This window comes from Balaenoptera musculus, chromosome 1, assembly GCF_009873245.2.
Source record: "Balaenoptera musculus isolate JJ_BM4_2016_0621 chromosome 1, mBalMus1.pri.v3, whole genome shotgun sequence".
Lineage (NCBI taxonomy): Eukaryota > Metazoa > Chordata > Mammalia > Artiodactyla > Balaenopteridae > Balaenoptera > Balaenoptera musculus.
In genome coordinates, this window is record NC_045785.1 from 133360999 (window position 1) to 133383859 (window position 22861).

At 44.7% G+C, this 22861-nt stretch overlaps 1 protein-coding gene across 7 annotated transcripts in view; it reads right to left on the reverse strand.

Moving 5' to 3' along the window:
• Window positions 1-22861, reverse strand: part of LOC118896593 (protein transport protein Sec16B-like) — a 41483-nt gene that overhangs the window by 14294 nt on the left and 4328 nt on the right. For 5 of the 7 annotated variants that reach the window (XM_036854576.1, XM_036854611.1, XM_036854602.1 and 2 more), the window contains 12 exons: window positions 22096-22208; window positions 20889-21009; window positions 20021-20129; window positions 18348-18492; window positions 17540-17691; window positions 17084-17145; window positions 15530-15665; window positions 14809-15039; window positions 8417-8514; window positions 6417-6498; window positions 2314-2431; window positions 982-1093 (listed from right to left, as the gene is read on the reverse strand). In XM_036854576.1, the coding sequence (XP_036710471.1) occupies window positions 982-1093; window positions 2314-2431; window positions 6417-6498; window positions 8417-8514; window positions 14809-15039; window positions 15530-15665; window positions 17084-17145; window positions 17540-17691; window positions 18348-18492; window positions 20021-20129; window positions 20889-21009; window positions 22096-22208 (1479 nt within the window). Of the gene's footprint in view, window positions 1-981; window positions 1094-2313; window positions 2432-6416; window positions 6499-8416; window positions 8515-14808; window positions 15040-15529; window positions 15666-17083; window positions 17146-17539; window positions 17692-18347; window positions 18493-20020; window positions 20130-20888; window positions 21017-22095; window positions 22209-22861 lie in introns of all 7 variants that reach the window. The other 2 variants (XM_036854621.1, XM_036854631.1) reach the window with 1 other exon arrangement.

Below are 22861 nucleotides of genomic sequence, written 5' to 3' on the forward strand. Positions count from 1 at the left end.
ATAAACATAGGAGGGAGACACATTAAACCGTTTCACTTAGTGTCTCATTTGGCCCAGACGGGCCTCTTTGACAAGCCAACTAGGTGCTATCAGAGACCGTGACCTTGACAGACAGACTATGAGAGGCTGCGTTTCTACAAAGAAAAGCCTGACAGTCTGGATTCCAAGTCCAACCTGACCCCACACTAGCTGTACCATCTTAGACAAGTTACTTAACCTCTCTGTGCCTTGCTTTCCCTCCTCTATAAAGTGAAGATTAAAAGCGTACCTTCTTCACAGGGTAAATGTGTAATGATTAAAGGAAATAGTGCAAATAAAACAGCTGGCACAATGTAAGAACTTAGGAAATCGTAACTATTACAGGGAAAGAGAAAGAGAGATCTAGAATGTGGAGGACAGCTAGAGAGCAAGCTGGTCGTTTTGTCCATTTATTCATTGTCTAGAGGCTTATTAAGGTCCTTCTGTGTGAAAAGCCTAATGCTACGGCCAGCAGGGAATAAGTGACAGGCGCGACTCTGAGTAGCTTGTGCACCAAGTCAGGGTAGGGTGTGGTGGCTAAACAAACGTCTTCCACTTTCGGGTTTTGCACAAGGCGGGCTCTGAGAACGGGTCCAGAGCTGCCTAACGCAGAGGCTCAAGCCGCCGCGCGCTCCCGCTAAGCATTTTCTAGTCAGTCTCTGATCACGGAGCCAGGGAGCCACCGAGTGGCCATAGGGGTACAATGCAACCCACAGGCACCAGTTCACAGCTTCCCCGGAGCAGGGCCTGGACCTGAGGCCCCCCCGCGGTGTGATGCGGCACCCACCCGGCATCTCCTCCCCCAGAGCCTACCTGTGCAGAAAACCATCCCAGAGGAGGGGGCCAGCAGTGGCCGAAATTCACACAAGACAATGGAAAATGGAGCCATGAAGCCCAGCAAGGGCTAAACCAATCCCCTGGAAGATGTCCTTCCCACTCTCTTTCCCCCAGAAGATCGCATACCTGTGGCTACTGCCCAGCAAGGCCAGGTGGTCTGTCTTCACGGTGTAGGAGCCGAAGGGCACGTGAGCCATGAGGTAGCAGAAGTGAGCTGCTTCCACCAGCCCCTTCCCAGCTGCAGGAGGAGAACAAGCCCCGGTCACGGAACAGGCCCACGTGAGGACCCACCATCTGGGGGGGATGGGAGAGGGCTGGAGAGGGGCTTGGAGGTCGGAGCGGAGAGCCTCATGGGGATAAAGGAACGAGCTTTGCACACTACGAGTCACAGACCCCAAACCCCACTCCCTCTCCTACCGCATTTTTGGCCTCCGACATTATTTCACTTCTCTTCAGCCAGAATAAGGCACTATTTCACGTTCCCCCTAATGCATTTTCGATGAGGACGTTTCTAAGCATTTTAGTCCTTCTGGAGAGGGCGAAATGGGTAGAAATGCCTACACCTGAGCAGAGAAGCTGGCCGTTGGGAGTAGCAGTTTTTAAACTAGGCTTCTTGGGGCACTAATGCCTCCCCTGCTAAAGTCAAACAATAGAAGACCTTTCCCAGTGATCATAAAAATTACATTCATTACCAAATTGTTCCCAGTTTTAAAATGTTCTCCCATACATTTTCCATTACCTCAACATTGAATTAATTCAAATAGGTAAAGTAACTAGCACGGGGCCCGGCACCCAAGAAGGTTGGGCAAAAGTTAGTTCTCTTTCTACCCAGGTGCTGAACAACCTGCCATTTGACTGGGCACAATCTTACGCGTAGCTATTTTAAGTTTAGCAGAGTAGTATTTCACGAAGTGCCACAAAGCGATGATTTCTAGACGTTCTGGCCCTTGACCAAATCTGAGAACCACTGATCTGGAACATTCAACAGCCCCTAAGTGTTTATGAGGCCACATTCACAGAGAGATGATAGAAATAAAGATTATATGATTACCCAGGGTAGTTCAGGCAAAAATAGAATTTCCTATCTGGTTGAGCTGGGTCACTGCGGGAGTAACGGCAACAGTAGGCGAGATGCCCCCATGTGTTAACTCCATCTGCACGGGAATCTGACCCAGGCATAGGAATCACCTACTCAGGGGAGCCTCCTGCAGTGGCAGACCCCAGAGTCTCAGGGGCCTGGCCTGCACTGGCTCACAGCGGAAAACTGGGAAACAGAAAGGCAAGAAGGACACCCCTCTCCCTGGAGTTTCTGTCCCCAAAACACTGAGGCTCCTGGGTCAAAGGAAAGCCTGAGGCACAGACTCGGGCCCAACACAGAACCTGAGAATCTAAGCACAGGGTGGTTAAAGCTGGCCTGGAAATAGAGGAGAGGAGGGGATGGCGCTGCTCTCTGCTTACCCAGGGTGTCCCCCATGGTGACGATCGTGCGCTTATACAGCTCCGGGTCCCCACCTTGATTCGACAGAATCACAGCCAAGTGTGGCCTCCAGTCTCCCCACTGCTCGTCCCCACAACACTGAAAAGCAGCAGAAAAAATTGAAAATTGACTGAGTAATGTAGCCCTGACCAGAACATAGGTAAGTAAGGAAGGTTGTTGTCTATTTCCTGGTTTTCCGGGAACGCCCATTATGCTGCCGGCAATGTGGCCACTCATTGATTTTGCGTTCTCTTTTTAAAAAAGCAAAACTCTTAGAAGGATGACTAGGCAGGCAGGCAGACACATATACATACATACATACACACACAGGGATGTTGGGAGATAGATAAATAGAATGACACTCTTGGTCACTAATTTTCAGATTTCCTCCTGGTGCCCCTAACCCCAATAGCTAGGGACAAAATCAAAAAAAAAAAACAACAACAACAACAACAACTGCTGTTTCAGTGGGAGAAGGAGGATCAAATACCCTTGGTTCATGAGAAGAGTCCACATTAGCCAATTAGAAGACAGGGGAACACTGGGCTCCTTGATACCTTGTTAACAATTGGCTAATGTTTTCTGGTTTTACAAAGCCAACGCCCTCTCTCACACATCACCTTCCTTAATCTTCACAACAACCCTGTGAACTCTAATTCCTATCGCCTCTTGAGGAGTGAGAAAACCAGGCCAAGTGGCCCAGCCAGCACTATGTCCCCTCCCTCTGGTGACAATGCAGAGGCAGCAGAGCTCCAAGAGGGGGCGGTAGAGTATAATCAGAGAAGTGGGAGCGGGCAGAAGCCCCTCACGAATGATGGGCCGCCCTTCTCCTGAATAAAGGGGAATTTCAGGACAGGAAATATCAATAAAGAAACAACACAATGTCACAGAAATAACACGGGCCCTGGATTCACCTGGGGTCCTGCCTCTTGAGCAAGTTTCTTTATGTCTTTGAACCTTTGTTTCTTCATCTCTTAAATGGAGATCATGATGTCTACCTGACAGGATTTTTTTTTTTTTTACATCTTTATTGGAGTGTAATTGCTTCACAATGTTGTGTTAGTTTCTGCTGTATAACAAAGTGAATCAGCTATACATATACATATATCCCCATATCCCCTCCCTCTTGAGCCTCCCTCCCACCCTCCCTATCCAACCCCTCTAGGTGGTCACAAAGCACCGAGCTGATCTCCCTGTGCTATGCGGCTGCTTCCCACTAGCTATCCATTTTACATTTGGTAGTGTATATATGTCCATGCCACTCTCTCACTTCATCCCAGGATTACTGTTGATAATAATATCATAGCATAGTGCCTTACACTTGGTTTGCACCTTATAAATTACATGTAATACACACACACACACACACACACACACACACACACACACAAGCACAGCAAAGGAAAGAGGTGATTTGCAGACCAGTCTCTCCTCCAATTTGTTATACTGAATAGATAGAGCAGGAGATTGACAGTAATAGCTTAGATCTGGAGGTCAAAACAATTCACAATTATTTGGTATTGTATTTGTAATTATCCCACAGAACAAAAGATGCTTTATCCAACTCCATTTTATAGTGACTCTGTTTATCTGGGCAATGCAGTGTGAATGAGGACGATGATGACAATAAATCACAATAATAACAGCAGTTCTCACTTACTGCACTCTGACCCTGGGCCACAGCCTGTGCTAAGCATTTCTCCTAAGAACAATCACATGCATTAGGTACTATTATTATCCCCATTTTCACATGTGAGCCAGGCTCTTTCTTGCTGAAACTAAAGGGACTAGCAAAAGAAAAGCCCTTGCTAAAAGAACAAAAACTTAGAAGTAATTCTTCTGTCTCCTCCCCCAGGTGATTTGGAAAAAAATCACTGTAAAGTAGGTCTATGGAGGGAGAAGAGAGAGAGAACGCTTATTAACTAACTTCAATGGGCCAAGCATGGTGGTTGATATGTACAGATATTCTCTCCCCTTTAATTTTTTACAGTAGCTCTGTTAGGCATCAAAATGCCCACAAAGATGAAAAGCTGAGGCTCTGAGATTAAGTAGCAGGGCCCAGTTCACACAACAGTGAGGAGAAGAGTCTAGGTTAAGCCTGTGACAGAAGCCCATGTCTGTGTTTTCCAGGTGCCATGCTTTTTCCACTACTCCTCTTATTATAAGTACCAAAGTCTAGCCTTTTACTGGATGCTACGATGCTAGGAAACTCTCAAACACTAGGGTCAAATACTGCATTGACATATCACCTCTGGCTCCTCGGTTTTCTCACCCAAGAGTAGGGAACATTTAGCAAATTCTACCAGTGCAATGAGACCCAATGGACTGTATGCTGATTACATCATTTCCTGCATTTAGTGCTTTGTGACATGGTGCAATTTCATTGCAGAGCACAGGCCCTCAGCAGAATTGTGAGGTGCACCCCATGTTCCAGTATAGCCAGCTGGTTTGACGAGGGGGCATGAAAGTCATCATTTCTCTTTTCTTTTCTTGAAATTGTCCACAGCAAATAAGAGAGACAAAAAAGCAAAAGCATGAAGTACATTTTCATTGAAACTAGGTGTCAGCAAAAATCCAAGCCTCTAAACACAAGAAAAGGCTTCCAAAAGTAATGGAGATTGAACAGAGGTGGGTTTAGGAGGCAGAGAGAGAGAACACCAGAGGGAGGGGATCCCACAGCCATCTCCACTGGCTGGGGAGAAGCAAAGATGCTCACAGAAAACACCAGCTCATGCGGAAATGCCAGCTGGCCTGGAATATGGCCCTGGCACCTCCCCAGCTCAAACCTCCCTTAAATAACTTATCCAGGGAACACCTGAAGCCTATGAAGGAACAAGTATAGAATCTCTACAAATATACCATCAAGATAAAAGGAGGGGGGAAGGTAGAAAGAACATTCACCAGAAAAATGTTTCCACAAAACAAAGAATTGTCACCAAACATTTCATCATGAATTTAAGCAAAATAATGAAACAATTTGTTCTATGAAGCAAGGGTCTAAAGCTAAGTTACAGGAGCAGAGGAAAGAGATGGTGGAGAACAGGGGGAGGTAAATGTGACCTGCAGAGCTCAGGAGGGAAGTGGGAGAAAAATCAAAGAAATAAAGACAAAAATGGAAAAAGCACAGAAGCCAAGAGACACTGATGAAAACACAATAAGGGACACACAGGATAGACACACAGCAAAAAATAAGAAAGAAAGAACTGAAACAAAAAAAATTTTTTTTAATTAAAGAGAAAATTATATATATAATTCACATGTGTATATGTATACAGTTCACATATATATATATATATATATATATATATATATATGAACTATATATATTTTATGTATAGAGGGTGTTCCTGAAAAGAAAACCAGAATAAGAGAACAAAATAAATACTGAAGGATATAATTCAAGAAATTTCTCTGGAACTGTAAGATATGGATGCACATATTAAAAGAGCATGCTGTATCCCTGAATAACTGACACAGACAGTCAACAACAAGATATATCTTAGTAAAGTTATTGGACTTCAAGGATAGGGAAGGAATACCTTGGGACAAAAAGATCAATGCTCTTATAATGGGAAAACTATCAAGCTGGCCTCAGGGTTCTCCCGAGCCACGTCCCACACTGATGACGTAGAATCTAACATGTCCAGCTTTGAAGGGTCACGTGCAGTGGTGGGAAGGAAAGAAAGCCTGGTTGTGGGAAGTGTGGAGAGCAGCCTCGGGTTCTCTCGCTATTTGCCACACAGCGGGTAGCCGTGGATTGTGGAAAGGGCACGGTCTTTGGAATCAGACAAACCTGGGCCCATCCTGCCTCCACTACTCCTAGCTCTGTGATCTTGGTCATTTTATACCTTTGCGACTCAGTCGTCACGTCTGCTAAACAGGGATAATCATTCTTACCTCCGTGCGTTAAATGAAATAACATGCATCACAGCGCTTAGCACAGGGCCAGGCACATTGGAGGTGATTAACCAACAGTAATTACTTATTTTTCATCTCTAAAGCCATCACCTCGTTCCCGAGCAGTCCCTACCCCCTAAACCCTTAGGGTGCTGGGGCGTTGAGGGGGTCCTGTCACAGAGGGTACCGTGGCTGCCTGTGGGATCCTCCCCGACATGAGCTGGAAGAGGGTCTGCAGTGGGTCGTTGAGCGCCAGCGTGCTGGTGAAGCTGCAGAGAGAGGAGACCGCCCGTCAGTGGGAACCCAGCCAAGAGAGCCTCTAACCCATTGCCTGTGAGGCCCAAGGCCTCATCTACTTGTATTTGATTGCAGCAGCTTCTTTTGGAACTTGAGTTTCTCTTTTCAGTTGCGCCTCTGCTCCATCCCACTTTCGGATCTCCATCCCACCACACACGCCAAATAGATCTCATTACTGGGGAAGATCTTCTGCATTTTAGCACTGACGCCCTAACTCTTGAGTAACTATTTTGTAGGCCTTCGTCCATCACAGAGGTGAGCCACAAATACTTCAAAGACCCCTGAGAGCCCAACGGTGGGCACCTCCTCCCCAGGCACCCTCCACGCCCACTGCCCCACAGCAGCCCTCCTCCCCAAGCCCACAGCTCTCAGTGCTGTTTTGCGGGCTCATCGCTAGCCTGGGTCTCTAGTGCTTTTGCTCACAAGCACTACATAGTCATTTTCAGTAACCAAGGAGGCGTAGAGCAGGGACCAGAAATGATCATGCTGATGACAAACCATGGGATCTGCTTAACAAGGGCATAATAAGCTCTATGGCTGATTTGAGATTTAAGCAGACTCAGTAAGAGAGATTTTTCATGATTCACTGGGCCCCATCAAATATCAATGGCCCAAGGCAAAAATCTGTAGCCGAGATGTATGCTACAGTGTGGAGCTGTGGGACGTTCGTTTCCAAAACCCAAAGGAAACTCATTCCTCGGAACACCATCTTTTTTTTAACAGCACCTTTCCTCCGGAGCTCAGAGGGCTTCTCCTAATAGAAGTTCAGTGCTCCTCACCATTCCGGTCTCTGAACATAATGAAGTACGTGGTGGTGTCACTAGTCCCTGGGAAAACCGAGGGTCAGAGTAATAAAGAGATTTCATGGAAGCCATGGTGAAGAATGGGCTCCCAGGTAGTGACAGACGTTAGCCCCACAGACTGAACTTAAAGTGTGGGTGTCCATCTTCTCATCCAACTCTCTGCCCAACGGGACGTATGGGCGATTGAAATATAAGATAAGCAGAGAAGGTAGCTTCACGGCTTTAACCAATGTGAGAAGACAAATTTTGAGGTACCATTCTTTTCTCTGTCTAAGCCAAGGCTGCTCCTTATAGGAGGGCCCCCACCCCAGCCCACCCCTGCCACACATCTGTCCCCGACAATCCATGGACGCTAACTGCAGCCTGAAGGGCTGACCCCTTACAGCGCCCCATACACCTCCACCTCCACTTGGTTCTGAGTCTCTTTAGCTGTTTCATTGCCCTTGTTCTAAACTCCTGGCTATGTACTCACACCTCCATTCCTATTCCGTCCTGGTTTGGGTATTATTTCCGGTCCCCCCGGCACCCAGGTCCTGGTGGCCCAGTGTAACCTGAAGGGATGCCTTCGGTCTTGACATCTCCCAGTAGATGAAGACTGCTGGATCTCATCCCCAGTCCTATAAACCCCTTTCTACCACAGCTCACAGCCCTGCTACCCTGTATCCCTCCCTACTTCCCAGCACCCACACCCACGCTGCAGGACTAAGCAGTAAATTACTAACTCTCAGTCCTAAGGCTCTGTCAGTTTCCCTTAAGTGATCTACCCCCTCACCGATGGAACTCTCCAGAGCAGACCCTCCCAAAGGGAGAAGGCTACTGCAATGTAGAAACCTACTTAATTTTTGGAAACTTTGACCCTGGGAAACATTAGTAAAATGTTTTATTCAACTTACCAGCTAGAAAGAATGTGTCTGTGTCTAGCTTATTAGGATCTGGAGAAGAGAAATGCTACGTCCAACTTAGAATTGGAAAGATGCTTGGAGGGAGGGGCCTTTCAGTGCATCTTGCATTTCTCCCCACCCTCACCTCCACCTTTGGAGGGGAGCCACTCTGCTCCGTTGGTCTTCTTGGCACGTCCCCAACTCACCCACTCATGACCCAGCTGTAGGTCCTTGGGTCCATCTTGCTGGCGAGGAACAAAGCGTGACCCCACAAATGGTTCTTCATGGCCCACTCCAAGGCCTCCTGAAAACACAGACATCACCTTCAGTACCACCTTGCTCACCTGCCTCTAAGAGCAACAGCAAACAACTGTGCTTGGGGACTGCCCCCCCACCCACCCACGCCCGAGCAGCAGAGGGCAGGCTTCCAGGAAGACACTCAGAGCCTCCCCTGCGAATGTGAGAAAGGAACGGTAGAGAAATGGCTTTAACTGGCAGGTACTTCTCTCTAAGCTGCCCCTTTCTCCAGCCTTCACCTTATCAAACCCCTTATGTGATTGCATTAGCTCCCCGTCAGACATAGTTTCCAGTTAGCTTTATCTCTTTAGCCAAAGTCACACAATACTTTTATGAACCTAAGCACCAAAAAATGAGAGAAGCATCTCACCCCCACCATTGGTTCTTTTTCTTTCTTTCTTCCTTTCTTCCTTCCTTCCTTCCTTCCTTCCTTCCTTTCCTTTCTTTCCTTCCTTCCTTCCTTCCTTCCTTCCTTCCTTCCTTTCTTTCCTTCTATCTTTTAATTAGTTTTTATTGGAGTATGGTTGCTTTACAATGTTGTGTTAGCCTCCACTGCACAACCAAATGAATAAGCCGTACACATACCGATACCCCCTCTCGAGGAACCATTTCTTTATTAACAACTGTGGCAGAGACTGCTAGTTCCTCACCCAAATCCAAGTTCCCCTTCCTAGGCCAAGAGCCGGACTGCATTTCCCACCTCCTTGGCACTGAGGTGTGGCACTGAGATGGGAAGGGAAGCAATGTGTGATGCTTCCAGGTCTGGCCCATAGAACCCCTCCCTGTGCTCAACCCTCCATGGCCTCTTCCCCATCGGGCTGGAATGAAGATGACTCCCGGAAACTTTAGAGACTCTGCATTGAAGATGGTGGAGACTCCTACAGCTGAGTCCCTGGGTGAGTACAGGGAGGAGGGCTGCCCCATCTTCTGTTCACCTGCCCAGTACTCTCACATGAAAAGAAAGAGGCTGCTATTATGGTTTCGGGGGGGGAGGGGTTTGTTGGTTTGTTGGTTTGTTTTAGGCTGCACCACGCAGCATGCAGGATCTTAGTTCCCTGACCAGGATCAAACCCATGCCCCCTGCTTTGGAAGCGTGGAGTCTTAACCACTGGACCGCCAGGGAAATCCTGAGGCTGCTGTTATGTTTAAGCCAGTATACATAATAGTTAACTACCCCCACCTAATACTGTAACTAACCGCTTACTATCAAGTGCTTGTTAACTATCAACTTCATACATCAAATTAATGACACGATTAACTTGGTGACACGGGTTTGAAGCTGCAAATTTTAAAACATACACACACATATTCACCTCTTCATTTAATTTTCAAAACTATTTAGTAAGAGCTTAGTTTATATGTGAGGTTGACCTGGTATTAATAATTTCCTTAGTGCCCCCCAAATAATGTGATTTTTGGACAGGAGGTCACTAATGAGGTATTTCCACCTCCAAATGAAAATTTATTTGATTATCCCAACAGCTCCCATGTTATCTTCTTTGAAGAGAGAATAAATTTAAACAATCACAGTTAAGAAATTCAGCTTCATATCCAGTAGAAGTAAAAATGACATTAAGATTGCTCTTTTTGAAACAACGAGGTCCTACTGTATAGCACAGGGGACTATATTCAATATTCTGTGATAAACCATAATGGAAAAGAATATTTAGAAAAAGAACGTATATATATATGTATAACTGAATCACTTTGCTGTACAGCAGAAATTAACGTAACATTGTAAATCAACTATACTTAAATTTTTAAAAAAAGAAAAACAGGTGAAATCTTTAAAAAATAATGCTCTTTATGTATGTTAAACTATTTCATAATAGTATTTTTAAAAGGAGTTACTAATAATTGGTTGAGAATTACTAGTTTACGCAAAAATCTGCATCTCCAAAAATATAATTTAAGAATAAGTGAAGAGGGGCTTCCCTGGTGGTGCAGTGGTTGAGAATCTGCCTGCTAATGCAGGGGACACGGGTTCGAGCCCTGGTCTGGGAAGATCCCACATGCCGCGGAGCCACTAGGCCCGTGAGCCACAACTACTGAGCCTGAGCGTCTGGAGACTGTGCTCCGCAGCAAGAGAAGCCGCAATAGTGAAGAGGCCCGCGCACCGCGATGAAGAGCGGCCCCCGCTTGCCGCAGCTAGAGAAAGCCCTCGCACAGAAACGAAGACCCAACACAGCCAAAAATAAATATAAAAATAAATAAATAAGTAAAAGATTACTATTAAAAAGAAAAAAAAAGAATAAGTGAGGAAACTGAGAACTTATACCAAGGATGTCAATCTCACACAATGCCAGAAATAAGACCCCAGTCGAGTGTTAATACAGGTTTTAAAGATATTGTGGTGTCCAGCTCCTCATAGATCACCCTGACTCCCATAGTGCTCTACCTACCCACCGCTTACCTTTGGGTCAATGTATGACAGGTGATGTGGTGGTGATTACAAGCCCAAGCTCAGGCACCAGGCTGCCTAAATCTAAACCCTGGCTTTATTATTTATTAACTTTCCTCCTTGGTAAATACATAAAACAAGAATTGGACCTACTACAAAGATAAATGAGATAATGCATGTAAGGTTTAAGTATCTGGCACATAGAAAGTATTTTTCAAATATTCGCTTTATTGCTGTTGTTATGGTCATTATTTATCATTCTTAAGGAAAGAGATTATCACTGATTTATTTCTGTATCCCCCGACTGGGTTCAATGCCTTAGAAGTAGTGGCTGCTTAATAAATGTTTATTGAATAAATGAATCACTGGTGAAATAACAAGTCCCTACTATATAATGAATACACACACACACACACACACACACACACACACACACACACACATATATACATACATATAGACGCTATAAGTTGATCCCATTAATTTTCACTGAGTATATCTCGCACTCATTTAAAAGATAACATCACATACAAATACATACACACAATTAAAGATTTAAATGTAAAGGTGAAGTCACAAAAGTACTTCAACTTTATTTTCATAAATCAATTTTGAAGCAGGAAAAACCTTTCTAAATATGACCCCAAAAAAGTGATTTTGGACAGAAAATCCTAAAAAAGTAAAGCGCTCCTACAAATCAATAAGGGGGGATCAAAAATCCAACAGGAAAATGTGGAAAATCCATGACAAAAAGTAATCACAGATTAAAGGATATTCAACTTCATTTATAATGAGAAATGCAAATAACTACTATACATTTTTTCACCTCTCAGATTGGCACATATCCAAAAGTTTGGAAACACACAGGGCTGGTGACAGTGTGGGGAGACAGGCACTCTCATACATTGCTGGTAGAGTAATCGCTACAACCTCTAAAAGAGCAATTTGTCGATATCTATCAAAATTACAAACCATATACCCTTTGACCCAAAGCTTCCACTTCCACAAACTTTCCTTACGTATATTCTCTCCACAGGGCAAAATGACAACGTTATTCATTGCAGCATTATTTGTAACAGCAAAAGACTAGAAATAATCTAAATGTCAATCTATAGAGGTTTACTTGAATCAATTATAATTTATCTGTAGAAACCTATGCAGCCATAAGAAATAATGAGGAAGGTATTTATATACTATAAGGAACAAGAGTCAGCAAAACGTGGCCTGAAGACCAAATTCAGCCCACTGCCTGTTTTGGTACAGCCCACAAGCTGAGAATAGATTTTACATTTTTAAATTATTGGAAAAAATCAAAAGAAGAATAATGTTTCATCACATGAAAGTGATATATATTTCAAATTTCTAGGTCGATAAATGAAGTTTTATTGAAACACAGACACACGCATTTATTTACAGATTGTCTGTGGCTGCTTTCAGGGGACAACAGCACAGTTGAGTAGAGACCCCATGGCCTGCAAAGCCTAAAATATTTACTGTCTGTCCCTTTACAGAAAAAATTTGCCAACCCCAACATACAGTGTTTCCTAAAGTACTTTGCTAAATGAAAAAAGGAAGGTAAAGAAATGGTACATAGTATGCTATAAGGGAAAAAAGGAGAAGATAATTATATATGCAGAAAATATCTCTGGATATTTCAATGAGAGAAATTGCATGGCTGGGAGGGGGTGGGGGACAGCATCATTTCTCCCATTATATCCCTTTCATCTTTTGATTTTTTTAATTAGATTGATTCAAATTGATTTCAATCATGTATTCAAATATTTAAGACTTTTGTAAAATGTAAGTTCAACTTCAAAATTGAACAAGGCATAAAATAATAGGGAAATGTGAGGTGATTGATGTGTTAATTATCTAAATGGGAGGAATCCTTTCACAATGTATATGTATATCAAACCATCACATTGTGCACTTTAAATATCTTACAATTTTGTCAAATATACCTCAATTTAAAAATTTTAATAAATAAATTCTAATTTACATATCAAAAAATAAACAAGGCATCACTTCATCAGTGGAATTAAAGTATTCAGTATTGATAGGTATATTTTAGATATAACTGATGGGGATATCATTTGTAAACAAACTTTCTGGAAACTGATTTAGTGTATATGTGAAGGACCTTTTAAAAGTGCATAGCCTTGGGACTTCCCTGGTGGCACAGTGGTTAAGAACCCGCCTGCCAATGCGGGGGACATGAGTTCGAGCCCTGGTCCGGGAAGATCCCACATGCCGCGGAGCAACTAAGCCCGTGTGCCACAACTACTGAGCCCGCGCTCTAGAGCCTGCAAGCCACAACTACTGAAGCCTGTATGCCTAGAGCCACAACTACTGAAGCCCATGCACCTAGAGCCCGTGCTCCACAACAAGAGAAGCCACCGCAATGAGAAGCCCGCGCACCGCAACAAAGAGTAGCCCCCACTTGCCACAACTAGAGAAAGCCCGCGCGCAGCAACGAAGACCCAACGCAGCCAAAAGTAAATAAAATTAAAAAAAAAAAAAAAGGTGCACAGCCTTTAACTGAGTAGTTCTACTTCTAGGAATGTATCTTAAAAAATCAGCCAAAGGTTTATACAACAAGATGTTCGAATGGTACAATTTATAATGGGTGACAAATCTGTACATAGCCTGTATATTCAACAACAGTGAATTGGTTAAATAAAATGTGATACATTCATATAATAGAATATAGTCCATTTTTTAAATGGTACATTTTAATGCCATGAGAGTATTTCACCATATACTCTTTTTTTTTTTTTAAACATCTTTATTGAAGTATAATTGCCTTACAATGGTGTGTTAGCTTCTGCTTTATAACAAAGTGAATCAGTTATACATATACAATATGTTCCCATTTCTCTTCCCTCTTGCATCTCCCTCCCTCCCACCCTCCCCATCCCACCCCTCTAGGTGGTCACAAAGCACCGAGCTGATCTTCCTGTGCTATGCGGCTGCTTCCCACTAGCTATCTATTTTACATTTGGTAGTGTATATATGTCCATGACACTCTCTTACCCTGTCACATCTCACCCCACCCCCTCCCCATATCCTCAAGTCCATTCTCTAGTAGGTCTGTGTCTTTATTCCCGTCTTGCCACTAGGTTCTTCATGGCCTTTTTTTTTTTTTTTCCTTAGATTCCGTATATATGTGTTAGCATACGGTATTTGTTTTTCTCTTTCTGACTTACTTCACTCTGTATGACAGACTCTAACTCCATCCACCTCATTACAAATACCTCCATTTCATTTCTTTTTATGGCTGAGTAATATTCCATTGTATATATGTGCCACATCTTCTTTATCCATTCATCTGTCGATGGACATTTAGGTTGCTTCCATGTCCTGGCTATTGTAAATAGAGCTGCAATGAACATTGTGGTACATGACACTTTTTGACCTATGGTTTTCTCAGGGTATATGCCCAGTAGTGGGATTGCTGGGTCGTATGGTAGTTCTATTTGTAGTTTTTTAAGGAACCTCCATACTGTTCTCCATAGTGGCTGTATCAATTTACATTCCCACCAACAGTGCAAGAGTGTTCCCTTTCCTCCACACCCTCTCCAGCATTTATTGTTTCTAGATTTTTTGATGATGGCCATTCTGACTTCACCATATACTCTTAAGGGGAAAAGAAAGAAGTAATTGTATATGTAATTTAATTTGATTTTTAATATATACGCATTGAAAATACTAGAAGTAAATATATCAAAATGTTAACAGGCATTATCTTTTAGTGATAGGATTGTGGGTGTTCTTCTTTTTCTTTGTACCTTTCTGAACTTAAGTGCTATAAAAATGAGTATATGTCACTCATACAATTGGGAGGGGTGAGTGGTGGGGATGCTGGTTACTTTTTTAAGCAGAAGCGGGCACAGCACTTGCCTTTTTCCTTCCGTAGTAGAGCAACTTAGTGAATTTCTCCACGATCTGCGCAGGCGTCTCCACGCTGGGGGGAATCTCCCCAGTGAGCAGGTTCCGGGTCCCCAAGCTCAGTACTGGCCGGTCCTCATCCGTCAGGTTGATGAGGTTGGCCACAGGCGGCTGCCGCTTGTACTTCTCCAGCTTCTTGCAGTCCTGCATCAGCAGCTCCGCGATGTCAGACCCCACCACGGACTGCAAGGGAAAGAGGGCCATCCTGGGAGAGAATCCTATTCATCCTCATGCTGGCAGCCCAGGCTGAAGAAGGAAGGCACCAGAGCACCTGCCCTCTTCAGGAGGAGGCTGACATGCAAACACAAGACAGCCCCTTCTTAGATTGTTGTATTTCAAACTCCAGCTTCCCTCTCATGCTTGTTTCCTGCCTGTCAGGAGCCACAAAGATGACCAGAAATATGCACGCTCTCCTAGGTGTATCATCTGCTTAGCGCAGTAACCCAAGAACTGGGCGATAAACCCCAGGCTAGTGGAGAAGGGCAGGGGAAAGGTTAGCATTAGCAAACTGGCATTGACATCTGAGCAGTTTTTCCCCTTGAGGCCATTTGTTGCTTCTTTAATGTTACCTTTTATAATCAATCATGCCACAAGCCGAATCTTCTCTCTCCCAGGAAGACTTAAATTCCAGCCCAGCCTGCACCTGCCCACCCGCCAACGCGGTGGTACTGACCCCGTTCTGCCGACAAAGGAGAACCAACAGTTGCCACAGTAGAGCCAAGTCTCTGCTCCCCGGTGTCTCAGATTTGCGACTCTGTGCTGCTTTCTGCTGGCAAAACGTCACGATGTCCACCTTGTGTACATCTTCCCTATGGAGAGATTTCAGGGAGCAAAGAGTGAGGGAAAGACTCATCCCCCGGGTAGGACCACAGTCCCCTCCTACAGTGTGAGGGTGCTGCTGGGGCTGGAGATGGGGTAGAAGCCTGACAACCCAGGACGGGGGTAGTGAGTCTACAGCTACAGCATAGTTGTTTCCTTATAGAACAGGAAGGGACCTCAGAGATTCTCTCGTCCACCCTCTCCATTTTACAGAGGAGGAAACTGAGGCCCAGAGACCTGAAATGACTGTTTGGTAGCAAGGAAGAGCACAGACTCTGGGCTCAGACAACCCTGCATTGAAATCTAGCCGGCCACTTCTCAGCTTACACAAGTTTCTTATCTCCTCTGAGCCTCGGCTCTTTTCGCTAAAATAGGAATCTTTAACAAGTCTACCTCCAACTCAGCATCTTGTAATAACCTATAATGGAAAAGAATCGGAAAAAGAATAGATATATATACATATGTATATATATATCTATATGAATTACTTTGCTGTACACCTGAAACTAACACAACATTGTAAATCAACTATATTTCAAACTAAAAATTTTTTTAAAAGTCTACCTCCATACAAAAAGGAATTAGCCAATTGTGTAGTGTATATAAGTGCTCAATAAACAGGAATTATTATTTACTTGAGATCATTCAATGAAATCAATCAAACTGGGACCAGTACCCTAGTGTCCAAATACCCAGCTCGGTGCTCTACCCCACATCTGTATACCTGTGTGTAAGAAATGGAGACAACACTCATTTTTACTTGAAGGAACTGTCAAAATACTATGGGGATTTTCTTGGAGGGGGAAGCTTCAGGATAAGAACACATTCACACAGTAGTGATGATATTTTAAGGGCTTTGGTGTGCATTATCTCACCTCTGACACCAGCCAGGACTCCTCTCTCGACGACAAAGAGCATCCTGAATATTTATCAGTAACATGACTAGCAATGTAAAAGCAGTTCTAGCTCAATCCTGCAGAGGGCAGACTTGCACACAGTCCAGTAACTCAAATGCTGGCCATGTTACTTATCTCCCCAGAAAAAATTTTTCCATATGACCCACTTGCCTATGATTTCCCAGGCTGTGTTCCACTCTTCTACCAGTTTAAGTACTATTAAGTACACAGAACGCTAACACCCCTTACCATGTAGGCTTTGTAAAATAGAACTGATTTCAGATTTTTAAACCTTTAAGTTAATTTTTCTTTCTGCCTTTCAACACTCAAATTGCTTGTCAAAATGGCTCAGGCCACATTTGGCTCCAAGTTGTAGCACGGAGATTCCACTCCAACGGGGAGAGACATTTTCTTTCAAGGAAGTCAAGAACAAATCCCCAAAATGCTGATCTGGGCAGGAAGATTTTATAGGTTTCAAAAGCCCTTATTTTGCAGCTTTTATGGTAATTTACCTAATCAGGGGTCCTGAGAAAGTCCTCATCTTTTCTTGTTCCTCAGAATCATTAAGAATAACCTGGAACAAAAAAAATCAAGTTTGGTCTTCAAGACTATGTCCCCCCAGTGCCCCATTACTCAGTCAAGTCCAACATCAGAACCCAGAGCCGTGATCCTAGGATGTGGCTCAGTGCCTCATGGAGAAAGCAGAGGACAAAAATGAGCTCTCTAGTTGCTGAATATGACCCAGTAGCATCTCAGGAAAAACAGAAGTCTAGCATTACTTCTCTCACAGAAGAGCCCCAGCCATTTCTTCATACACACACACACGCGTGCACACACACACACCAATCCACAGGGTGCCTGGCCCAGTCCCCTCCAAGAGCACCTTATTCCTGGAGATGCCCAGGGCTCAGGCAAAGGGAAGCAGGGAGCAGAGTGCTGACATTACGAGGACACAGAATCTTATTTACCTCCACACTGTGCAGTTCAACAAGGGCCGTCTGTCCATCACTGGGAGATCTGGGACCCACACACACCAGCTGACCTCCTGGCCCAAAACTCACAGGCACGTGAGGGATGTAGAACTTCATGGGTGTCTTGGGACCAGCTGCCGAGATGTCTTCTGACCAACAGACACAGATAGACACTGTTAGCATTACTGCCACTGCTTTGCTTTACTTCAGAAATACTCCACAGACACACTTCTTTCCAAATTCCACCTGGGACCAAGATAAGATTCTGGATGGGCTGCATAACTAAAAGAAGCCCATGCTCCGAGTGAGATCTGAACCTCTGAGAATATGTCAGAATATAATGCAAGGAGTTGTTGGTTTGGTCCAAATGATAATGTACCAGGGCCAGACTCCCACAATGGTGACACGCTGGGAACTCTGGCTCTCATAGCCCCAGTACTCAGGGCAAGCCTCCTACATCCAGACCTTTGTGACCTGCCTTCGCTTTCCCAAACTGAACTCTGGTCTTTACTTTCTTCACCTATTACCTAACAGTACCTCTGAGTGCCTCCTCTCCCAGCCTGATGATGGCTAGGGGCCGTGTTCCCTTCCAAGAATCAGCTATGATGCAATCTCCAGTACCAGAGAAAAGGGGGGAAATGGAGCCAAAGTTGGCCACTCTGCTCAGGAGACCTCCCTACACAAATGAGGCAGACAAATGGTCTGCTCTTGGAAATACAGGGCAAAGGTGACTTTCCAAGACATGTGCCACCCAGCCCTCTTCTCAACAGACTCAGCCAACTCCTTTGATCACTTCAGTACCCACCAGCCTGAATTGGACGCCAAGCCGCTGCAGCCATGGGGTCGTACAGCTCAGAGGCATCTGCCATGTACTGACTGAGCTCATAGCTGCTGGAGGTGAGACCAGACTCGTGCTGCTGGAGAAGGTTGGACTCCTCGGTCAGTGATGGCTGGAAATTAAAAACAACAAAACACATGGGAGGGCTTCCCTGGTGGCGCAGTGGTTGAGAGTCTGCCTGCCAATGCAGGGGACACGGGTTCGAGCCCTGGTCTGGGAAGATCCCACATGCCGCGGAGCAACTAGGCCCGTGAGCCACAGCTGCTGAGCCTGCGCGTCTGGAGCCTGTGCTCCACAACGGGAGAGGCCGCGATAGTGAGAGGACCGCGCACCGCGATGAAGAGTGGCCCCCGCTTGCCACAACTGGAGAAAGCCCTCGCACAGAAACGAAGACCCAACACACCCAAAAATAAATAAATAAATTTATAAAAAAAAAAAAAAAAAAAAAAAACACATGGGAAGAATCAGAAGCACTTTCAGAGAGACGGTCCTCCCAAGTGTTTCTTCAAAGCAACAAAATGCAAATAAATGTAATGAATGTGGATGTGCTGAAAGGAAAAGAAGGGATAATTCAATTGACAGGTGTTTGCTAAAGGATTCACTGTGGCCTAGTGGGAAGCGTGCAGGTCCTGGGGTCAGGGAGGCTGAATTCAATCCCAGCTTTGTCAATACCAAGTGCTGTGACCTTGAACAAGTGACTTAGACTCTCTGAGCTCAGGACCTTTATCTGCAATGCAGATCATCATACCTACCCTATATAGTTCAAGCACTTACTCTTGCAGTCATTCACCAACTGTTTAATGAGCACTTACTATGCTCCAGGTGCTATGCTTTCCCTAAGGATACAGGTGTACAAGAAATTCACGGAACTTACATCCTGAGGACTGTAAAACAATGGATGCAAACAATGGATACAAAAGCTCGTTGTCCACACTGTAAAGTGCTGTATGTGTGTATGGCTGCTGTTATTGTGTTGTTGTTACTCTTAGTCATAATAGGTGCCCCGCCCTGTGAAGCATCAGGTGTACAGAGGAAACTGTCCCCACAAATCATACAAATCTCATCAGGGATACAAAATTAATACAAGACTGTCAAAAATGAAGAGCTTGTCTCTGTAGTATGTTTGTAACTTTTCCATAAATCTAAAATTATTCCAAAATTTAAAGTTTATTGTAAAAAAAATTCAAGAGCTCCATTTTGTAACCCAGCTGGTACACACAGTAAGATTTTAGAAAAAAGAGATGGAAGAGTCAAGAAAAACTCCACTTTTCAGATCTGAATTAAAAGATTCTAGCAACTTCCCACTTCCTGGGTAAACCGAATTGCTAATCCACCGGGGTACTGGTGACAGCCTCTTCTCTTTCCTACCTTGGAGTGACTTGGGTGACATTTCCTGATCCAGCCAACTTGGCAAAAGAATGCAAAAGGGCCAGATCAGGGCCCCAGATCCAGAAGGCTGAAACAGGGAGCAGGGAAAGGAAGAGGTGGGTGTAGAGGCTCTGCCAACTGGGGAGGAATGGGACCCCTCAGACTGCTGGCCACTGGGGACCCCGCCCCCCGGGGCCCTGCTCTGCCCCTACTGACGAGGGCAGGTGTGATGCACTGTCACAGACCACCAGCCCCATGTCACTTCAGGTTACCTTGTTTTTCTGGGCCCCAGTTAGCGGACTCTCCAGAAGTAAGTCCCCAGGTCTCTCCTGTCCAGAGTTAGAAGCAGGATTGTCTTTATAAGGGTTCCAACGCTTAGATCTGCGGCAAAATGACAGGAGCAGGTGAGAGGGGGTCCAGGGCAGGCCAGCAAGGCTGAGCTTCTCTCTGCTGGAGGCTGTTCTGCTGCAAAGCGTGGGCAGGCGTCGGGGTGGCCCGTGTGTCGCAGGGAAAAGCCTTCTCCTCCATTTCTCCGCCTCAGTCTATTAGACCAGAAAAACAGGAGCTCCTGTGGTTCATAGTACAGTCACTAGAAGTGGCCCCAAACCCTGCAGAGGAGGCTCGGTCTCTGTAGCCTGACATCCTGGAATAAGTTAAATCAGAGCAGCTGGGTTGGTGAGTTCCAGGCAGGGTTAAGGCACCAGGTCTAAGGGCACCAGACAGGGGCTTGAACAAAATGCTGTTCCCTGCTCACCTTATCCCACAGGAGAGCCCATTCTCAGGGCACAGGAGGGGGCAGAGGAGAAGCACCCCAGCCCCAGGCAGGACCCAATCAGGAGAACTTCTGCAAGGCCACATCTGTTCCGAGGCCAACATAGAATTAAGGCCCTCCTCTAAGACGGACCTCAAGTAATCTCACAGGTTTTGGGAACCACCTCTCAGAATTAAGAATCCCTCCCCCTGGTGTCCATGTGAACAGCTGGTCCCAGCCAATCCAGGCTACTCTCACACCCCGGTGGCCAGAACAAAAGCAGACGGGCTTCTGAAGATGAGGGACCAGCACCGGATGACATAAGGTTTGCCTAACATAGCCTGCGTTTGGCTGAATCATGTTGAACCGGCCTCTCCTTTCACACTTACTGGAGCTGGGTCTCACTATTTGTTCCAAACGGACTATTCTGGTTTTCATGTTGGTGTTCATTCAGGTACTTTTGATCTCGATAATCTTCATGCCAGTTATAAGGACTCCCTTGCCTTGGCACTGCACCCTCAGAAAAAACAAAATAAAGACAGGTCACTTCCTATTCCTAAAAGTTCAGAAAGACACTAGCAAGCCATGAAGCTGAGTTACTGGAGCACAGCAGGTATAAAAACATACAATCATCCCTCTGTATCCATGGGGGGGATTGGTTTCAGGACCTGGGGAAGTTCAAGTCCCTTATATAAAATGGTGTAGTGTTTGCATATAGCCTATGCACACCCTCCATATACTTTAAATCATCTCTAGATGAATTATAATGCCTAATACAATGTAAATGCTATGTAAATAGTTGTAAATACAATGTAGGTGCTTATGCAAATAGTTGCCTCCAAGCAGCAAATTCAAGTTTTGCTTTTTCGAATTTTCTTTTCTTCGAATATTTTCAATCATCAGTTGGAGGCAGACCCGCAGATTCGGAGGGCTGACCGTATTTGCCAAATTGAGTAAAGTTGATAAGTAAAAGCTAACAGTGAAAGTCCATAAGATGCATCTCTCTGAACCAATTAGCACGGCTCTATACAATGGTACAACAGCGGGGATCCTATGTGTGCACACAGATGTTTGTGTTTTCAACGCTGAAAAAGATTTCTCTTTGCTAGCAGGTCAGAAGATGCCTTTAGTACATACCTAAAGCCTTACTATTGGTGTAAGGTTTAAGTTCTTTTTTGTACATATCTGCCTCCCTCAGGGTAAATGATGGTCAGACTCATTACAGCCCAGCCACACACTTGATGACTTCACTGTTAAGAACTGACTTCACTGTTACTTGGTCAGAGGCTATAATCTTAGAAGAAAAATATGGATGAAGTACAAACTATCCACAACACTAGTAATGTAGTAATAGTTTCAGTGCCATCATCTACACGTACAAAGAAAAATGACTCTTTTCTATCTCTTCTTCTCAAGACATTTAGCAGTAGTGTCATTGCTGTGGCCTCATCTGGCCAAGAAAGAAGCAGGTGAGGCTGGGGCTCTACCTCAGCCGAGCAGGAGGCCCAGGGTGAGCCTCCGAGCACGGCCCCTTTGCCCTCTGCCCTATCCGACCAGCTGCACCATCCCAAAGGCTTCTTGGAGATTATTCCATACCTCTTTCTTCCCGCAGCTGCTGCGGGTGTCCACGGTAGTAATAACTTCCATAAGCATATTCTTCCCTTAGGGCTGGAGAGTGATAGCTTTGATATAGATCCTCAATGCCCGGCCTAAAGAATCACAAAGGCGGCCAGTCATTCAAGGATGAACATGGTAAAGAGAAAAACCAACGGAGGACTTGACAAACAAAACAACTTCAGAGGACAGAATTGTGACCCCCATCTAGAATCTGCTCTAAAGCCACAGTTCATTCTGGATGCCATAACCAAAAAATCCAGAATCAGAGCAGGAGTAGGACCGTTGTGTCAGAACAACACTGCAATTTTTATAGCAAAACCATAGCCAAGTGTCTCATTCTCCCTCCCCATGATCCCTCTTACTCCTCCAACACACACACAAACAACAACACAAAATATTATCTGAGAAAACCCTGCTCTGACATCACCTTAGGAAACCCCTTCCCAAGAAGACTGTGTAAGTGCCCCATATACCACTGTAATTCCCATGCATATTATAGATGGCAATGAGATGAAAAAGTCAAGTTGGACCATCTTAAATCTGATTGCTTTTATTGCCTCTGTCCTTAACATACCTTCCTTCGAGAATTCAACAAAGGAACATCATGTTGTCAGTATCTTTATCAATTAATAATTCTTTACTATTTCATAGGGGCAGAATTCTTTACAATAATTGTCATAATTTCAACCCTAAATCTGGAGGCAGGAAAACATCATCCCACCTGAAAAAGTTAAAGTAGAAAATA